We start from the raw sequence: 20,818 nt of genomic DNA on the forward strand, positions 1-20,818 counted from the left end.
ATAATAATTATAAAAATTTTATTAATAGGAATAAAAAAATTTAATAAACTATCTAATAAACTATCTAAACCTAAATAAGAAAAATCTTATTTAGATATTTTGTATAATATATATGTATATGTTTTATTTTATATTATACATATTAATATTTATTATATTCTTTCTTTTAATAATATATATATTCTTATATATTTTTAAGTGTAATTTAATATAATATATTTAAAGTTTTAAGAGTTATATATAAATATAAAATATATATATATATATATATAATAAATATATATTATTTAAAAAAATAATAATAGATCACATTGATTGTGTATTTAGAAATATTTCATAATTTAAAAAATTGATACATATAATATTAATAAGCGAATCTTATATCTACACATATCTTCTCTTTTCTAATTTTCTATTGAATCATTTGTTATATTTATTTAAAGAGAAGAAAATTATAAGAAAATTTTAGTTTTCAATAGAAAATTTGCGTCACATTTCAATAACGTCACTCGTGATTAGAGTAAACGCGTATAAGATAGTTGGTATGACACATAACCTAGAAATATTTAACTTTCAAAACGACTTGTGGAAAAAGTTTTGTTGTAGTTATTATGTAAAATATTTGTGAAAACCTATAAATATTAGAAGTACTGTTTTAATTTTTATGACTTATTATTTATTTCTGAATTTTTTTATTGACTTTAAAAAAACATGATCATTTATTTCATAACTTTCTGCATTTATAAGAAAACTCATGTAATTTAAATCAGCATGTGTGTAATTCTACATTTCTAGAGAATACGTTTTTAGAAGAATAATTGTGAACATTGTAAATATATGAACAAATATATCCATATTTTCTTCAAAATTTAAATTTTATGTTTGTATTAAGTGATAACCTTGGAAAGTTTGAAACAAAGATTTAATTTAAAAAACTGAATGATTAGAATTTATATATTATCCAAAAGGTAATTTAGAAAGAAATATTTTTTTAATATGAATGTTAATAATACATTAATAATTAATTCTACAAATTTATAGGATGTTTTTGGAAAATAATGATTATTATCAGAATGATATTTTTAATGATTATCAAAGAAAATAATTTTAAAATACATAAGGAAAGATAGGAAAAGATTTTTTCAATGTCATGTGAAAAGTTGCTTTGTTGTTTAAAGTTGGTAAATTTATTCTATAATAAAATTATATCTTAAATTATATTATATATTGTATTTTTAAATTTTAATACTCAGATAATCATGGATGAAAGGAGGGTAGCAGATTATTTTGTTATTGCTGGTTTACCTGGTCAAGACAATGATTTTAATAGTGATAATGAAAATAATGACCAATTAGAAGATTGGTATCAAGAAGGAACACATGTAAAAGATATTAATATGAAACCTCCTATTACTGATCTTGCTATCATATTTCCTGCATTGGGTGAAAAATGTCCAGAAGGATATGTTTTGTTAGAACATACTGTTTCAGGCTTACCTGCTGATTTAAACCATGGAAGTCTAAGAACAAATGAATGTTATTTATGTTATCGTCGAGGGCGTGATAAACCACCATTAGTTGATATAGGTAAGATAAAATTTTGAAAATATTAATACTTTATATATACATAATTTAATATTTACACTTTATAATTTATATATATTTTACATTATATATAATAGTTATAATTTTAACAATAAATAAAAAATAATAAAAATAAAACATTTATAATAAACTTAAAAAAAAATTTAATAAATTCAAAAATATTTTTATTAATCTTATATTTTAATACTTAAAAAATATTGATAATTTAAATGATAGAATATTTTGATTTTATATTGAATATAATAAAAAATCGTTATTTATATATAAACTTGCATAAAAAGATTATAGTTACATGTTATTAGAATGATCATAACTAATCAATATCACATTTATATTTTATATATTTTATATATAAATAAAAATTTAATTCTTTCATGTTATTTAATAAAAACATAATAAAAGATAATATATTAAATTTTTATTATTAGTTTTTGTTTTATAAATTATTTATTGTTTTATATTATTTTATATAATTATTTTATACTTTGTTTATATTATACTATATTGTCACAAGTTTTATGGAATATAAGCATACAATATATAATAGAGAAATATTTTGTAATCTTCATATTTAAAATATATTATAGTCTAAAAAAATACAAATAATATTTAAAAAATTTATTGTATAATATTTAATTATATTAGTTTAATAAATATTGTAAAATTAATATAAAATCTTTAAAAAAGAATGTGCAATATTTATGTATAATATGAGATGAATTATTAAATCTCATTACAAATTTTCATATAGAATAAATGAAAAATTAAAATTATTGCAATACAGTAAAATATTTCAAGATAAACCATTTATTATTTTTTTGCTTTTAAAATATTGATCATTTAATATAATGATCAAGATTATTGTTAATTAAATAAATATAATGTTATTTTATGTAAAAATTTAAAGTATGATACAAGCAATAATATATGTTTAAAGTTTTTCATTAAAGTTACAAAAAATATAAAATTTTTTTTATAAAATTTGATAAATTTTGAAAATATAACTATTAAAATTAAATTCAAAAAATTTTTTATGAAGTTTTATGAAATTTTTAAAATATATAGAAAATATTTAGATATAATCATTAAGTCAGGTATCATAGTTCTTCCACCTTCCAGTTTGGATCTTTAGGTTCTTTTTGGAAAATTTTACAAGGCAAAAAATTTATTTTACTCAAGTTGAAACCAAGGACATATAAATTGTGATTAAATAACAAATAAGTTTGAAATCCTAGAAGATATATACATTTATTGTAAGTAATGGAGAAACATGATAATTCATTAAAAATAGGTCATTTTAATATTTTTATTAGATTGACCTTTAACAAAAAATATAAATTAATGTAATTAGAAGAAAAAGATGTTGGATTTGTAAATATGTTTTATATATGTTTTATATTAATATTCAAATAAAAAATATCAATGTATCTTATTTGCAATGGATATTACTCAATATATCAATATATCTATTTATGCTTCATTATATTCTCTTTATAATTGTCTTAATTATATATTACACATAAAAATTATACATTTTTTTTCTAATTTTTATAATTTTAGATATTCATATAAGTATTTTTGACAATGTTGAAAAAGTTTTTTTTTTTTTTTTTAATATCTTTTTTATTTTTTGTTATTGTAGAATATTTTGAAAATATTTTATAAAGCTATTATATTAATTTTTCAAATGCTACTTTTCCTTAAAATCTAAAAATTTCTTAATTGATAAATTAGAATAAATAATGTAATATTAATATTTCAATTTTATTTTAGGTTTTTTGTTTTGTATTAATTTTATAGTATCAACTTATAATTATTTGAATTAATTTTTCAATTATAAGTAATAATTAATATATTAATTACAAGTAATAATTGCTATAATAATTAAATTATAATTAAATATAATAATTAGTTTATATATATATATATATATATGAAATAATTAATTGGTATTTAAAATTTTTACACACTTATAAGATGATTTGACTTTTTGTATATAAAACAACTTTTATAATATATTATAAAAGTTATATATTTAAATAATTAATAAAATAGTGTGTAATTTATATGTGTAAAATATTATTAATAAAATTATAAAAATACATCAAAATATTGCTTATTATACTTGTTGATATAACTACTAGAGCTAGGTATACAAATCATTATTTTTATGAAATTATAATATTTCAAATTTTATTTAAAAAAATATTGCATGTTCTTGCTTTTTATAATCGCTTTATATAATTTTAGTGTAGTATATAGCATAGAAATTAGGTTTATCAATATATTTAATAAAATAAGTATTTTAAATAATATATCATAAATTATTAATAAGAATTATTAATATTAATTAATATAAATTAATTTATAATAGATGTCTTTAATTGTGTTTTAATTTAAAAAATAAGGAAATATTAAGTTTATCAATTTTTTAATTTAAATTTTTCAATTATATCATTAGTAATATTTAATATATATAAAGAAATTATAATTTTGCAATAAATATTGTAATTAAAAATAAAAATTATAATTTAATAGGATAAATTTTTTTTTAATTTTAGCTACATTATTTTAGTGATACAGTTTAAATTAATATACATTGAAAATTTTGTAATTATATAGAATTAATTAACAATTATTAATATAATTGAATTAATATCATTGTAAAATATTAAGAAATACATATTACAGGTGTAATATATGATGGTAAAGAACGTATAATGCAAGATGCAGAGATGATATTAGAAACTCCGAAAGGATATTTAGCTAATGTAAATAATTCAACATCAAGAATATTTGTGACATATAGACGTGCAAGTCGTAAAATGCCATGCAATTCATTAGTTGTGACTGATATTTGTGTGATATTAACAAATAAAGGAGAAACTCCCCCACATGCATTCTGTGTCATCAATAAAAATTTAAACAAAGGCATGCTGGGTAGTGATGTGTTTTTGTGTTACAAGAAATCTATGAATCGGGCAAATTTGATATCATTTAAACCTGCAATATTATATAAATATCCAATAGTTGATTATAGCAGCTTCATCTTCCCAAATTCTGTTGCAATGTTTTGTTTACCAATGGGAGCAACAATAGAGTGCTGGCCCAAAGTAGCATGTAAACCTAAACCAGTATTTTCTACATTTGTTTTGACGGTTGCTGATGCAGCTCAAAAAATATATGGATCAGCATTAACATTTTATGAGGAACTTGAATTAGAAATGGATATTCCAAATTTTAAAGAAAATCAACAACCAGCTGATGTATTTATGGAAAATATAAAGAATTCTGGTAAGTATTATATATATTACTATAAATACATACTTTAATATCATGTTATTATAATATTATAATATCACTTATTATAAATTTTCGAATAAAAAACCTAAACGCCTAATAAAAAACGAGATATTTCATCCATAATTGCAAAAAGTTTTTGATTCCAATTTAACAAAACTTTAGTTAAATTTGAAGAATAAGCAAAAATATTAGATGTATATTCTTTTTTTTTAGCTGAGCTAATTCAAATTTTAAAAATCATTCTCAAAAATTTGATTTGATCTTGAAATTTCGGAAATAGAAATTAAAGATACAAAAATTATATGATTTCTAATTCACAAGAATAAAATTAGAGTTAGAATTAGAGTTAGAACTAAAAAATTTTAAAAAGAAAATTGAGATGATTTTATTTATTTGAAAAATGACTATTCATATATCAAAATTATATTTTTATTCCAAAAATAACGATATACATATTATGTATAATTACTTCAACAATTAATATAAAATTCCATATTTTTTGTTACTTGTTTGTATCAAACCGATCACTTACGATATTTGCATCAATGCTAAATACGTAAAATTTATTAAAATTATTACGATTCATAATTTCTGTATAATTACAAAAACAGAAAGTTTTTCTAACTAAATATATAATTGCAATTTATCTAGATTGATTTCGTCTTATATAATAATAATATTATATCGTCTATATTTATACATTATATATTATATCTACGTAATAATAATTCATTACAATTATAATTCGCTATTTCTTCATCCTATATATTATTAATATTTCTTCATTATGTTAAATAGACATCTAGATGATTGAAATCTAACAGTGAATCATCATTTTCTTCTTCTTTATTTTTTTCATTTTTTATTATTTCTAGTATATTTTTTCTTATTTAATTTTATAATTCCGATAGAATTTACCAAATATTGAATTTTTAATTTCTTGGTTAAATCCAAAATATTATAAAAATTATTTATTCAAATGATATATCTAGGATAAATTCGTAATTGATTCGTAATATCAATAAGTTTTATATATATATATATATATATTTTCGTTTATGAATATTGTCAAAATTCTATGTTTAAAATTTGTAATTCTTAATTTCTTATGAATCATTTCCTTAAAACATTTTTACGAAAGAGAACATAATTATACCAGTATGGGAATTGAAAGATTAAATGAAAATTGCAAAAATGAAAAAATTTATAGGATTTGGTTTGTTCATAGAGAAACTTAATAGTCGATCGAGTTTTGACATCGAAATGATAAGATAGCAAAAAATTTAATTCTTAAAAAAAATAACAATTTTTGCCAAAAATATAAAATTCTTCTTATTTTTTTGTTTCAGTTGAACATGCAGATATTGATTACCAACAAGTAAAAATGAAAACATATAAACAATCTGGAATATTCAAAAAGCTTACAGAATCGCAATTAGAAAAGTTGCAATATACAAATCCTGCAACACAATCTTTGAATATTAGTAAATCTATATGCATCTTATCACATTGGCCATTTTTTGATACTTTTGAAAAATTTTTAGTTTTTTTACATAGCATGTGTAATAACAAACCTCAATCAGTTCCTATTGAAAAATATATAGCATATTTTTTGTATGATATACCATTTCCAAGTCCGCAGAGACCCAGAATTCTTGTGCAGTTAAGTACTAAGAACAGATTGATTTTGACACAACCAGAAGATTTGGCACTACCTAGATCGGGTGCCAGTTTTCGACAGTTACTCATCAATTTAGGGCCTGATAATTGTTTACTTATATTATTATTAATCCTTACTGAACAGAAAATACTTGTACATTCATTACGTCCTGATGTACTTACATCGGTGAGCGAAGCAATCGCTATGATACTATTTCCATTTAAGTGGCAATGTCCTTACATACCTTTGTGTCCTCTTGGATTGGCCGAAGTAACGTATTTTATTTTATCGGTTTAATTTTAAACCGACAAAGGTAATAATATATTTGCAATTGTAGGTTCTACATGCTCCATTGCCATTTTTAATTGGTGTGGATTCTAGATTTTTCGATTTATATGATCCTCCTTCCGATGTTAATTGTGTAAATTTAGACACAAATAATATAGCGATTTGTGATGACAAAAAATATTTAAATGTGAAATTATTACCGAAAAAAGCAGCTAGACAACTTAGAAATTGGTTAGAACATCTTTATTCAAAATTGATTTCTTTGGGCAAAAGTTATTCATCCATGAAAGGTACTTTATTATTGTACTTTATTATTTTTATATTTGTTTATTTTTTACAGTATTTTAATTAATTTAATTTTTAGATACAGAGGATGAAGAATTCAGTGTGGACAAAGAATTTCAACAAAAACGAAAAGAACAAGCTTTAGAGCTTGAAATACAAGACGCTTTTTTAAGATTTACTGCTACTATACTCAAAGGTTACCGCGCTTTTTTATTACCAATTACAAAAGCACCAACAGTTGGTTCTACAGATCCAACTAGTTTATTCAACATATTAGCGTTTCTCAGAAGTCGAGACAAAGCTCATGCAAAATTTTATAGTATGTTAGTAAAAACGCAAATGTTTATAAGGTTTGTTCTTATTAATTTCTCTTATATAATTCATAGCATTTAATTTAACAAACTATTTATTATATTTATTAGTTTGTATTATATTTATTAGTTAGTATTATATTTGAATATCGATTCTTTATAGTATTCTTATTGCTGCTTGAATCAATTCGAATTTTAATAATTATTTTATCTAAATATCTGAATATACATAAATATAATTCAAATACATTAATTAATTTTGACAGAACTCTTATTATCTGGATATGTAAATACAATTATATTTCTTGAGCACTTGGATATTCAGATTATAGTTCTAATAGATCAAGTTCTAATAGTTTCTAGAGTTCTAAGTTGAATAATAACAATTCTGAAGTTATATATTCATTTATATTGATTTTCGAGATGGAATTTAGATTGTAATGATTATTTTGACTATTTGAATATTTGGATAATCTTAGCTAAAAATCTTAACTTTTTATCTTAGCTTAATGAAAAGCAATCATTATTTCACATTGTTACATTTTGTTTTATATATAGAAGCAGCTTAAGTTTTAGTAACAAGTTATATAATTAATGTTCAATGTATAATAAAATTAAAAACAAATTTATTATATAACATGTTTTTACAAATATAGATTATACAATATTGTTCTGATGGAGAGATCTGGTAAAAATTATTAACACTTTATTTATTGCATTTTATATATTATATATTATATAAAGTGTCTATTTTTATACAAAAACTTTTAAAGATTCTTAACATATATACAGTGAATAATATTGAAAATTGTCCATTTTGTTTATCTTGTAAATTCTAATATAATGTTTTTTAGTTTAAATCGCGACTCTCATGAGATAATTGAGATAAAACATAACAATTCTATTTTGATGAAATTATTATAATTATTTTTTTATTTATTTTTATTTGTAATTATTTATATATAAAAATTTATATAAAAATACAATAATTTTATATTTACCGCAATGGATCGTAAAAATATCATATATTTTATATTTGCTACGACAAATTAATATTTAAAGAAAAATAGATCATTTTTTTATTATTTAATTATGTAAGACAATTGTTTTTCAAAAAATTGGAAAATCTCTTTGTTTTTAGTAATAGAATTTTTTTACTATTCTTTTATGCTATTTATTTTATCGTAAAATATTTTCAATTTTTTTTACATAAATTTTCTTATTTAAATATTTCCTTACATCTATAGCAATATTCTCGTTTTTTATGGTCTATTTTACATAAAATGTTTTTTTCATCATTATCATCATTTTAAATTTTCTTATTATTTTTTTTATTTGATTCTAAATATAATTTTTGTTTTTATATATCTTAAAAATGTATTGTATCTTTTTGTTTATTATTTCTATAGTTTTTTTTTTTAACTTTTTTCAATTATAACGATTAACTATTCATCGAGTCAATCATAATTTACGAATGGTCAATATGATGAAATACAATATTTGGACATTAATTAATTAATTTAAAATTTAAAATAAGTCATTAAAAATTTTATGATTAGACTAGATTTTTTATGGCTAAAGACAAAAATTATTAATTCTACAAAATGTGTTTTTTTATAAGCATTCACAAAAAATACAAAAAATTAATCTTGAAAAATATTTATGTGCAGACAATCAATAACATAATTTATATAATAATTATATTATAAATTATAAATTATATAGTATATTGAATACACATATATTACAACAACAAGATTTATTTATAATGAGATTTAATTTAACAAATTTAATAAATTTTTATTTTTGTAATAATATATCAGGTATGTTTATAAGTATGCTGAGATAAATCGCTAATAAAATATGTTTTATTTTTATTTTTTTTTTTCTATTTTCTTTTTTTTCTATTATTATTTAAATGATATTATAAAAGAATTTTGTAATTTTTCTATACGTGTCTTCATATCATTAAGATTGATATTTTTATAACATATCAAATTCTTTTATATTTTTTTAGATTTATAGAAGAAAGAAGTTTTGTATCTGATATGGACATGGCAGGTTTAGCATTTTTTGACGAATGTACCGAACGTGTTGAGGACGAAAACGGTGAGAATATTTTTATCAATTTACAAATATACAATCACAAAATAATATCACAAATAATTAATTAATTTAATAATTGATAATTATCTATATTAAAAAATAAATTCTATTAAATTTAAAATACATATTTTAGTGCCTCTTTTGGAATTGGATGAATCTCAACATAGCGAACGAACAGTATTTATACCTCCTCCTGAATCTGTCCCAAATCAGCTACCGATTATATATCGTACATTTAAATTGAATCCTGAATTAATAAGACCACAAAAAAATTTCAACATAAGAAATCCAGATTTAAGTGCCTTTGGAATAGTACCAGGAAGTCCTATGGCACGTAGAACTAAACATGAAATTAAAGTGGCACAAAGGATGGCACGTAAACAAGTAAATAAATTCTCTAAAAATTATATTTTTCAATTAAATTTTGAATAAAATTGCACATTCAATATTAATTTATAATATTAATATATTTAGTAAATTGCAATAACGAATTTTTTTTTGGAAATCTATATTATTATATTATAATTATTATATCAAGTAGAAAATATTATTTAAATAAAATCTTACTCTAATATTACAATTCTATAATTAAAAAAATATAAAAGTTTTTTTTATTTTTTTTTTTTTTTATATAATAATTTGAAATGTTTTTCTAGGCAGCAATGCCAGATAGATGGGGTAGATGTCTGCTTGGAACTTGTTATAGTCTTTGGTTTTTGCATTTACCGGCTATGCTACAGACTTCCAATCAACCAGCTACGATCTTACATCAAGCTTATGATTTATTAGTTAAAATGCCGAAATTACATCTTGATCCTATTGAAGAAGTAAATTTTTTTTCCGTTCTTACGTATTAAAATATTTTTTTTACAATTAAATTATGTTAACGAATCTTACCGTAGAAAATATCGATTTTAGGTTTGCTATAGAGCTATGATGCAATTATGTGGCGTCTATGGGCAACCTGTTTTAGCTGTAAAATTGTTATTTCACATGAAACGTAGTGGAGTACAACCAAACGCACTCACTTATGGATTTTACAATAAGGTACAATAAATAGCGATATTATCTTAGAAATATAAAAAATCGAAATATATTTTCTTGTTATGCTTAGGCTGTACTTGAAGCAACATGGCCATCTGATATGACAAATTCCAGTCAGTTAATGTGGAATAAATTAAGAAATGCCATAGTTGGAGCTGCTCTATTTAAAAGAGCTGGTAAAAGAAGTGCCAGAAGAAGATTAAGTTCAAATGCAGAATTGTTATCTATTGATGGCAAAACTACAAGTATGGAACATGCATTTTCTAGATCTAGTCTTGATAGTTCTCATTCTCAAGATACAGAAGCCGCTCATAGCGATTGTGAGTATTATTTTTTTTTTAAATTATTCTTTTTCTAGAAATAGATTTTCATTTTCTTTTTCTTTTTTTCTTTTTTCTTTATTATTATTATTATTATCAACGTCATCATCATCATCATCATCATCATCAACATCATCATCATCATCATCATCATCATCATCATCATCATCATCATCATCATCATCATCATCATCATCATCATCATCATCATCATCATCATTATTATTATTATTATTATTATTATTATTATTATTATTATTATTATTATTATTATTATTATTATTATTAATATTGGTAGCTACTAAAGGAAGCTCTGTCTCAGATCTGCCAGAATATGGACCTTTTGAAATAAAGAAACTTCCACGACAAAATAGTATTGTTAAAGATTCCGCAGCATTAAATGTTATACAAACAGAAGAATTGGATAATTTAAATCAGAGGTAATAATTTAAATTATGATAATTTTATTTTTATTTTTGAGCTATATATTTCTAAAAAAAGAAATTATATCTATTTATGTATTTCTTTTTTATTTCCAGAATAATTCGAAACTTAGAATCGCCATTAAAAAGTCCTATTCGTACACCGGTCACAGAAAATGATCCGTTAGGCGCTTTAATTAATGATGAAACTCCGATTGTTTCACCTTCTGAAGAAAATGATTCAAATTGTTCAACAAGTACTTTAACTGTTTTTAATAATGCCGAAGAACGACCAGGAGGACCACTTTTATTTCGAAGGTAAGTTTTTTAAATAATTAATAAATTATGCATGAGCATATTATAGTAATTTCTAAAATTACTATAAGATTTCTTAAGAATTCAACATAAAAAGTTAAAAATAATATTTCGAAATATCGGCTATAAAAAATATGAGACTAGTTCTTATAAAACAAAAAATTATTTATTTAATAGAATAATGAATATAAAAATTAAAAATCGTGATTTTAAAAATATATAAAAAAAAACACACATATATAGCAAGCAAAAACGAATGAATTACTTTATTTTTATTTTTTTTTTTTAAATTTTAATTGTACGAATTTTCGTCTTATAATGATCATAATTTTATTTTTCATGATATCTTAACTCTTTTAACTTTTCATGATTTCAAGTATATTTTTCTACAATCTATGTATATACATATTTTCTTTTTCTGCTCTATTTCTCATTTAATAAATTTTTAATTCACACAGTTTTTTTTTTAAATTTTCAATAGTCGAACATTCTTCATTCACATGATCGTCTGAAATATTCAATTCAAACATTTTTTTAAAACTTTTAATTTTTTAAAGTAAATATTTATCATATTTCTATCGTTTTATATTCAAAAAATTTTTATCTTTTCAATAAAAAGATTTCTATCATTCTCATATAAAAAATCAATGCTTACAACAATACTTCCTTTTACAAAAATAGTTTCTTTATATAATTTAGATCATATTTTTGTAAAAAAACATATTATTTAGTTTTATTTTAAAATAAAGTTTATAATTCATTGTATTCATTTCAATATATTCATTCCAAATATTCTTGCAAATTCAGAGTACATTTTTTTCAATTTGTTTTTATAAATTCCAATATTCAAATATTTTTAAGAATAATTGTATATTTTAAAAATTAATTAAATAATAGAAAAATGCCTTGAAATTTAATTTAAACATTTTAAAAACTATTACAACAAGAATACTATTACAACACGGAACAACAAGAAAATGTACAAGATATTTTTATTTATTTTTTTCTGCAAAAAAAATTCTCAGAAATAATGTAAAGTTTAGATAAAGAATGACATAATTTTTCAAAAGATTTTAAAAATTCTTCGAATTTATTTACATTTAATTTCCTTATATTTAAAATACTTTTGAATGTCATTTATGCAACAAAGAAATTGTTTTTTAAATTTAAATTTTAATTTTATGAAATATTATTTCTAATCAAATTAAAATATTAAGAATATACAAAAAATTCGTAAAGTAGTATTGTATTGTATCTAAATATATCGATAAATTCGATCTTATTATTTTCTTGTCACACCGTGTACATCATTATTATAATTGTCATTTATATTACAGTAATATTCTGCCTCGTAGTGCAACATTTCATCAAACAGTAGATGAAACTGGTGTAACGATAGGTGGTCATTTACAAAGAAGTGAAACTATGCCACATTCTGTTGCACAGCAAGGCGAACAGGATAAGGAAAGAGAACGATTAGAAATAAGCAGTCTTTGGTCTCAAAAGGACAGCGTTACTTCCAGTCTTTCAAGCTTAGGTTCGAGTTTGAAACTGAGCTTCGGGTAAGGCAGATATTATTATTATTTACTAACATAAACCTACAAATTATCCATTAACTCTTCACAATTTCAATATTTAATTTCACACAGCGGTTCTCAACCGTTTTGCCTGTGGCCCAACATACAGGGTGATTCTCTCGCTAGAAGCCCCTAAAGCAGTAGCTGCAATTCGTCCGATCGTAACATAATAACGACATCAAAGGTCGATACTGTCTCTGCATCATCCGCCGCAAAATATTCTTTTTTAAAACAGGTGTTGAAAGTGACTTTCACAGTCTAAGTCTCTCTAAATTTTCGACATTTATAATGTAATCTGTGTAATAGTAATCACCTGGGCTAAACTTCGTTTTAGGAGACATTTTTTATTTATTTTTCTATTATTTAGTTGTATTTGATGAGTAAAAATAAAAAAAATTATTATTAATATAAATTAAAAGAATCATCGTATCAAATGAGTGTTAAAAAAATGCACATTTTAAAATTTATTTTAAAATTATTTTAAAATTCATAGATATTGGTTTTGTAACATAGTACTAATCAATATTTAATCACAAACTAGATATGTTGAAGATATGTTGTCTCTGTGGTAATAAACAAATTCGATAATTATTTAGAAAAAAGACCATTTCCATTTTAATGACCTTAACAATAATTTCAAGGTCATAAAAATCGGTAAAATAATGTTTTTTCTAAATAGTTATTATATCTGATTGTTTATATTATTCTCATTTTATTCTCTTTTATTCAAATTTTACTTTTCAAAACTAGAATAATTAAAATTATAATTAATATTTTAAAAAACTATCCATTGATATTCTCTAGATAATACCACAATATACTTATATCTTTTCAATAAAGCTGTTTACAAAGCATAGAGTCGATCCAATTAGAATTGCTTTCTTCCATTTTTTATCCTAATTATCATAAAATATTTCACAATATTTATATATAAATTTATAATTAAAATATTTATATAAATATTTATATACTTATTATATTATTTTTATTATTTATTATTATATCTATAAAATAATTTTTATATACGAAAAATAATATAAAAAAATAACGAAAATATATAAATAATGTAAATGTAAAAGAAAAACTTTCAAAATCTATTTTTAAAAGTATGATATTAATAATAATAATATTAATAAAATTTTAATACTTTTTTCAATAAGATTAATTAATTTCATTATTTTTATAAGAAGATATTTTTATTTTGAAGATAGTAAAATAATCAATGATTTTTAGGAGTTTATACAAATATTTTCAATTTTCATTGAAGAAAGTAAAAAGAACTTTAATAAATATTTTATAGTCAATTTTATAATTTATTGATGTAGATAAATCACATAAAGCCTTAAAGCTTTATTCGCTTCAAAGATATTAAAATCATCTTTTCATAGAATTCAATAGATTTCAATTGAATGGTTTTTTATATATTACTTTTGTACAACATGAATTTATTTTATTCATAATTATGCAATTACTAAATATATTTATGATATCTAGATTATATTTTTAAATTTAATTTTTGACTAAAAAATTCAAAAAGAAACCCGAATTCTTTTTTTGTGCCTGTTCCATTTCTATTTCTTTATTTTATAGAAACAAAAATTCAATTTTATCAAATTTTAAAATATTAAAAATTTAAATTTTTAATAAATAATTTAATAACATAAATATTTTAAATTTTAAAAAAAATTTATTTTAGGTTTTATAACAATTTCTTTTCACTTATTTTGATGAAAATTGTTAATTCTTTAAATTTTAGATTATTTTCTATTTATTAACATTAATTATATCAAATTATTATCATGAAAATTATTTGTTTCAGTCCTACTAGTTTGACGGGAAAGAAATCCAATGAAATAATACTTGGTGGTTTAAATAGTTTAAAATCTGCTGCTACGACAGTAGTTAAAAAATTTGACGAAATTAAGGAAGCTATTTCTGCAACAAGTACTCCAGTGAAATTAAAGGAACGCGAATATAAAATAACACATGGAGCATCGCATGAATCGTTGGATTCTATGACGGATGGTTCTTTACAAGATAGAAATGAACCTCTTAAAATAACTGGTTTGTAAAAATTAAATTTTCTATTTATATAACAAAAAAAATGAAAGAAGTATAAAAAATTATAGGGTAAGAGGTCCGAATAATGTCCCTCTAATGTTTTTTTTATTTGTATTCAAATTTTCATAAAAATTTATTTTAATTAACAAAATATTAAAAAAATACAATAAAATTTTTGTATGTGTAATAAGTTTTTAAAATTTTCACATAATTGAAATTAGCGGTATTAAAGAATAGTATATATTGAATAAGTGTCAAAAAATCAAATTTCAAATTATATATTTATTTAAAAAATGATATTAAAATCTGATATAACTCAAGATAATTTTTTTTTTTATATTTTGCTGAACATAGAAAAAAAAATAATGAATGAAAGAGAAAGAAAGTCAAGAATCACAATAATATATCAATGATATTCATAATGTCAAATAAAATTTCTAGCAATAATGGAGATTACCGAATATTTATACTATATTCGGGTTTTTGCTTATCTAAATCTCATTGTATTGTAATAAGCAAATATTGAAATTATAAAAACAAAACTTACAAAATCCTTCATAAATGTTCCAAAAGTTTTTTTAATCCATTGATAGTAAGATTAAAAAGAATTAATGAATTTTTTCACAAGACATTATATTTGTATGATATTTTAGTATTTAATATTATTTAATTATTTTCATTAAACTTTCGAATTCGAATTTTAATTCTTTAACACTCTCTCAAAATCGGCATCTGTTTCATCAAAATCGGCATAAATAGAATATATCTTTTGTTAACATGATTTGATTTTTTATTATTATTAATAAACTGAAGGATAAAATTCGGCCTTCTTATCTTGTATATACATATGAATTCCAAACAATTCGCTATCTTATTTAAATAGGAGATGGAAATCTAGATCCGTATGCGTTATACGATTTAGCTGAATGTTTATATCCAAAAGGATCGAGAGAATTAGAAGATCGGATTGCTATTGAGCTTGTACTCTCTAGTGCAAGTAGATGTCATCATTGCGCCACTATTCTTTATGATGAAGAAATAATGGCTGGTTGGCAGCCAGAAGATTCGAATTTAAATACAGTTTGTCAGTACTGTGATAAAGCAACAGTACCTCTACTTACTATTACAATATTAGATTATAGGTATGTTAAATTTACAAAGATATTTAAATATAATTTTTTCTATAAATTACATATGTATATTATTTATATTATTTTTTTGCTCATAAAGATGCGAGGAAAATGAAAAGAAAAGTGATCCTCTAATGGGAGCTTTGGTTGAATTATTAGATAAACCAAGAGAATTATTAGAACCTATTACGGTGCCATACTTAAATCCTCTAGTTTTAAGAAAAGAACTAGAAAGTGTTTTAAGTCAAGAGGGTGATGCGTGTCTTATTAAACATAAGTTTATTGAGGAACATCCAATAGTATATTGGAATCTTATATGGTATTTCGAAAGAATTAATTTAACGAGTCATCTTCCTGATCTGTGGCTAAGTAATGATAAGAAGAAAGAACACATGAATTATAATGCTGTAGGTGTCAAAACTATGTGGGATAATGAAAGACTTCACATGGATCGCTTACCTATGTATCTCCAATGGAAGTTAAATATTGCAGATGACAAAACGTAAGTTAAACTTTCTATATTAACACTAGGTTTACGGGACGCGTCATTTTGACGCATTTCGAATTTTATAAGGAAAATTACAAAACACGTTTGCATTTTTATTTTATCTCTTGTAATGACTTTTATCCATTGATCGAGATAAATATATATTGAAGTTTATTTTCTTCAAAAGCGTTGAAATATTGAAATTCTCTAAGTGTATAAGAAACGTCCATAAACCTAGTGTTAATAAAATATATAATATATATATATATAGCTATCCAGCATTAGTAATAAAAAAGATTTTTATTTTATTGTATTTTATTTATAATAATTTATTTATTAATAATTTCATTATTGATCGATTTGAATCGATATAATATTGATAATGGTAATATAAATACGATTAGAAACATTACTAAGATATCAGCATATCATTTAATGCCTAAAGAAAAATCCTAAATATTCTATATTTTTACAAATTTAAAATAGAAATTTTCTTTTTCAAGTTATTCTTACAACTGATATTTTCCAAATAATATACAAATATGAATGAAACTTCATCAATAAAAATCTTTTATTTTAAAAATTTAATAATCAAGAAATAAAAAAAAGAAAATCAAAGAAATTAAAAAATCAAATAATCAAAGAATAAGAATAAATAAAGAAATATTTTTAAATTTCATTTTCATTATTTCGAAATTTTATTATAAAAAAATTTTATATACGAAGATTCTAAAAAATTATCGAAATTTTTCATAAATATTTTTTTTAAATTTTAGAAATATTTAATTATTCTTTAATAGAATAAAATATCATCATAATTTTAAATTTTAATTTTTTTAAACGTAGAAATATTTCGATTTTAATATTTTAATATCTTTTTTAAATCAAGAACATAAGTAACATAGTTTTCGTTCATTTGCATGATTATTATGCTTTAATTATTTGTTTATTATTTATAATAATTATTAACGAATGAAAGATCTTTAAAAATTCTTATTTATAAAAATCTACTCTATATCCATTTATAATTTTTTATTTATCATTTTATTTTATTTTATTTTATAGAATGATTCAATCATTTTCATAATTGCATAAATATTATTTTTATGTATTTTAGATTAATGCAATCAGTAATTACGAACGTTCGACGAAATGATTTAGCGGAACCTATAAAAAGAGTGGCCTTAGAAAGAAGTAAAAATCAATCATCTAATCAACCGCTATTTTCTATATATCGAGATATTTTGTTTCTGGCATTTACAGTTTTGGGAAGAGGAAATATTGACCAAAGTATGCTAATTTTTATTAAATTATAAGATAGGATTTATTTCATTCTTTTTATTTATTTAGATATTTATTTATATTTCAATTTACCGTACGCATATAATAAAAAAGATAGTTAAATTTTATTACAAATATAATTTATGGAAATGTTTTATTATTAATATCAAAACATTCAATGTGACATTAAAAATCAAAAACATATCTCCGTAAATGATATTGATTTTTTAATGATAATAAAATAAATTTTAAAACAGTGAAAAATAAAATCTAAAATGACTATGTATACTGATAATAGTAGTTATATTGAACGTGTATACAAAAGAAAAGCTGAATAAGTGAAAAACTTTTATTTTTATTTTTATTTTTCAATTTCGGGAGAAAGTTCATGATACGTATATTTATAATTTATATTTATAATATATATATTGAATGTTAATTTTTTAAATTTACATTTTCGTTTTCTTTTTTTAAAGAATTAACCAACATCAAGAATTTAATGAATATAATTCATTTTGTTATTATATTACATTTCAATCTATACAAAAAAATTAATAACTTTTTAAAAATAAAAATAATACAAATATTATTATATATAAATTTAAATAAATACATACATATTTATTTTTTATATTAAATAATAATTATATTATAAATAATTAATAATTATAATTAAATCATACTTATTTTTTATTTTATTATTTATTATTTTATTATTTATTTATAATATATATGTTATATTTATTTTATTATTTATTATAATTGTTTGTTTATTTCAGGTGTTTTTGACAGAGAATACACTTTAGCTTTAGAAAAATTAACGGAAAGAGAAGAAAAATTGTTATGTAAAATTGATGCTCCGCCCTCAATGATGTCAGTGTTTTGCAGACATTACTTTAAGCAACTAAACGTGTAAAATTAAAACTCAAATATTAATAATACGGATGTAACATATTGTGAAAATGAATAGTATGTTCGAAATGCTATAGATTTATCTATAAAGCCTGATTTTCGATATAAACACAACATGTCAAAATTAATAGTAAATTATACATTTTAGATAAATATTTATGATTATTATTTCCAAAAGAAAATTAATAATTAATATTATTTTAAAAATTTAGACTTTTTTCATAATTAAAGAATAAACAAATGAAATTTAGCTAAAATCGTAAATATTAAAATATTTGATTAAAGAATAATGTATTCTTCTTTATCAGAAATATGCAATTACTATCAATAATTTTCTATTTAAAGAAAAAGAATATATTATATAGTTGCATATATACTTTGTTATTAAAATGTGAATATTCATAGTTATATGTATGAACGATAAGAAAAATCATTCAGTACCAAAGAATCTGACTTGATCTAAAAACTATGAATGCAATTGTTTTAGTTGATATAATATAATGATAAAGAATGGATATAATTTTCAGTATACAAATTATTACATTTCAAACTATATTCTTAATGTAAAAATATGAATCATCAATTTTAATCTTAATTTTTATTTAAAAGTAAAAAATAACAAAATTTTCAAAATTTATTATTCTGTTTATCTATTTAGAAAAGGCAATATTCATGTTTTTACACTTTTATGAATAATTCAATAATGCACGACCAATTAAATCATTATCTTTCTCAATGAAAAGTGCTGTTTATCATTGATACATCTAGCATTGATATTAATTTGCTAATTATAATATAACATTCGTAAAATGAATCACAAGACGTGATATTCGAATTAAATATTTTTAAAATATAATACAATATAATCATCATTATTTGTGATTAAAAATAGATATTTCAAATTAAATCTTTGTTATAGAATCTTAGCTATTAAATATAATTTTATTCTACAATTCTTCTATAATATGTTTTATTCTACAATAGATTAAAGATACAGCTTTAATACTTGAAAGTTTTCAACATTCTTATAGATGTATATTTTCAATTTATTTAACTATTACTATGTATATGGTGTTATCAAATATTTTAATATAAGAAACATTTGATCAATTTGAAAAAATATTACATGAAAATATTTAAATATTTGGTCTTGTAATTAAAATAATATTCACTTTTAATTGCAAATATTTATAACAAAATATATATTGCTTTACTAAATATTGCTTTCTGAAATATATTTTGATGTAGAACCATTTAATAGAACATGACATTATATGTCTAATATCTGTAATATCATTTCATCGCATAATTCTTCTTTAAGTTATATATTAAATTGATTATTAAAAATTCTATTAAATTATGTATACATAATTTAAAAATGCTCTGCACTTTTCAATTTGATAAATCTTGTATAATATAATACTGTGTATCGTTCGTTATTAAATTATAAATGTAAAACATAAATAAAAGTCAGTCATGGTATTTTACATAAATGAATTTTATCATTGTGATATATTGGATTAATCCTTATTATATTTCAATTATAAAAAAATATTAATAATATAATTTAAATTAGTTTATATTAGTATATTTAAAAGATAAAATGAATGAAGTTTTTGCAATAAATAAATTATATTATTTAATATATGAAATTACATATAGATAAAATTGTTTTTTATAGGCTATTATAAACTAAGCATATAATAGAATT

General features: G+C 20.6%; 1 protein-coding gene across 3 annotated transcripts; it reads left to right on the forward strand.

The window, feature by feature from the left end:
* The first annotated feature begins 507 nt into the window (after positions 1-507).
* Positions 508-20,600, forward strand: Crag (DENN domain-containing protein Crag). Of its 3 annotated transcripts, none has more exons than XM_086903277.1 (20): positions 508-968; positions 1,042-1,177; positions 1,254-1,587; positions 4,297-4,899; positions 6,258-6,838; positions 6,906-7,146; positions 7,221-7,491; positions 9,470-9,561; positions 9,692-9,942; positions 10,215-10,385; positions 10,477-10,605; positions 10,673-10,922; positions 11,221-11,362; positions 11,462-11,662; positions 12,997-13,221; positions 15,056-15,300; positions 16,181-16,439; positions 16,528-16,929; positions 18,032-18,204; positions 18,975-20,600. In XM_086903277.1, exons 3-20 carry the CDS (start codon positions 1,260-1,262, stop codon positions 19,109-19,111), a joined length of 4,701 nt encoding a protein of 1,566 aa, XP_086759403.1. In that variant the 5' UTR covers positions 508-968; positions 1,042-1,177; positions 1,254-1,259; the 3' UTR covers positions 19,112-20,600. The 3 variants fall into 3 exon arrangements, with proteins under 3 accessions (XP_086759403.1, XP_086759404.1, XP_086759405.1); XM_086903278.1 differs by having other exon boundaries at positions 11,245-11,362; XM_086903279.1 differs by lacking the exons at positions 508-968; positions 1,042-1,177; positions 1,254-1,587 and adding an exon at positions 2,734-2,858.
* The last annotated feature ends 218 nt before the right edge of the window (positions 20,601-20,818 follow it).

This window comes from Apis florea, unplaced genomic scaffold (genome assembly GCF_048593485.1).
Source record: "Apis florea isolate Af1SG1 unplaced genomic scaffold, ASM4859348v1 contig_2291_pilon, whole genome shotgun sequence".
Lineage (NCBI taxonomy): Eukaryota > Metazoa > Arthropoda > Insecta > Hymenoptera > Apidae > Apis > Apis florea.

What these genes read in the sequence shown, in the direction of transcription:
- Crag (XM_086903277.1), top strand. Translation starts at nt 1,260, where the DNA reads ATGGATGAAAGGAGGGTAGCAGATTATTTTGTTATTGCTGGTTTACCT. An exon ending in GGACCACTTTTATTTCGAAG is followed by an intron (nt 11,663 to 12,996) that starts GTAAGTTTTTTA and finishes TTTATATTACAG; the next exon opens with TAATATTCTGCCTCGTAGTG. An exon ending in AAGAGGAAATATTGACCAAA is followed by an intron (nt 18,205 to 18,974) that starts GTATGCTAATTT and finishes TGTTTATTTCAG; the next exon opens with GTGTTTTTGACAGAGAATAC.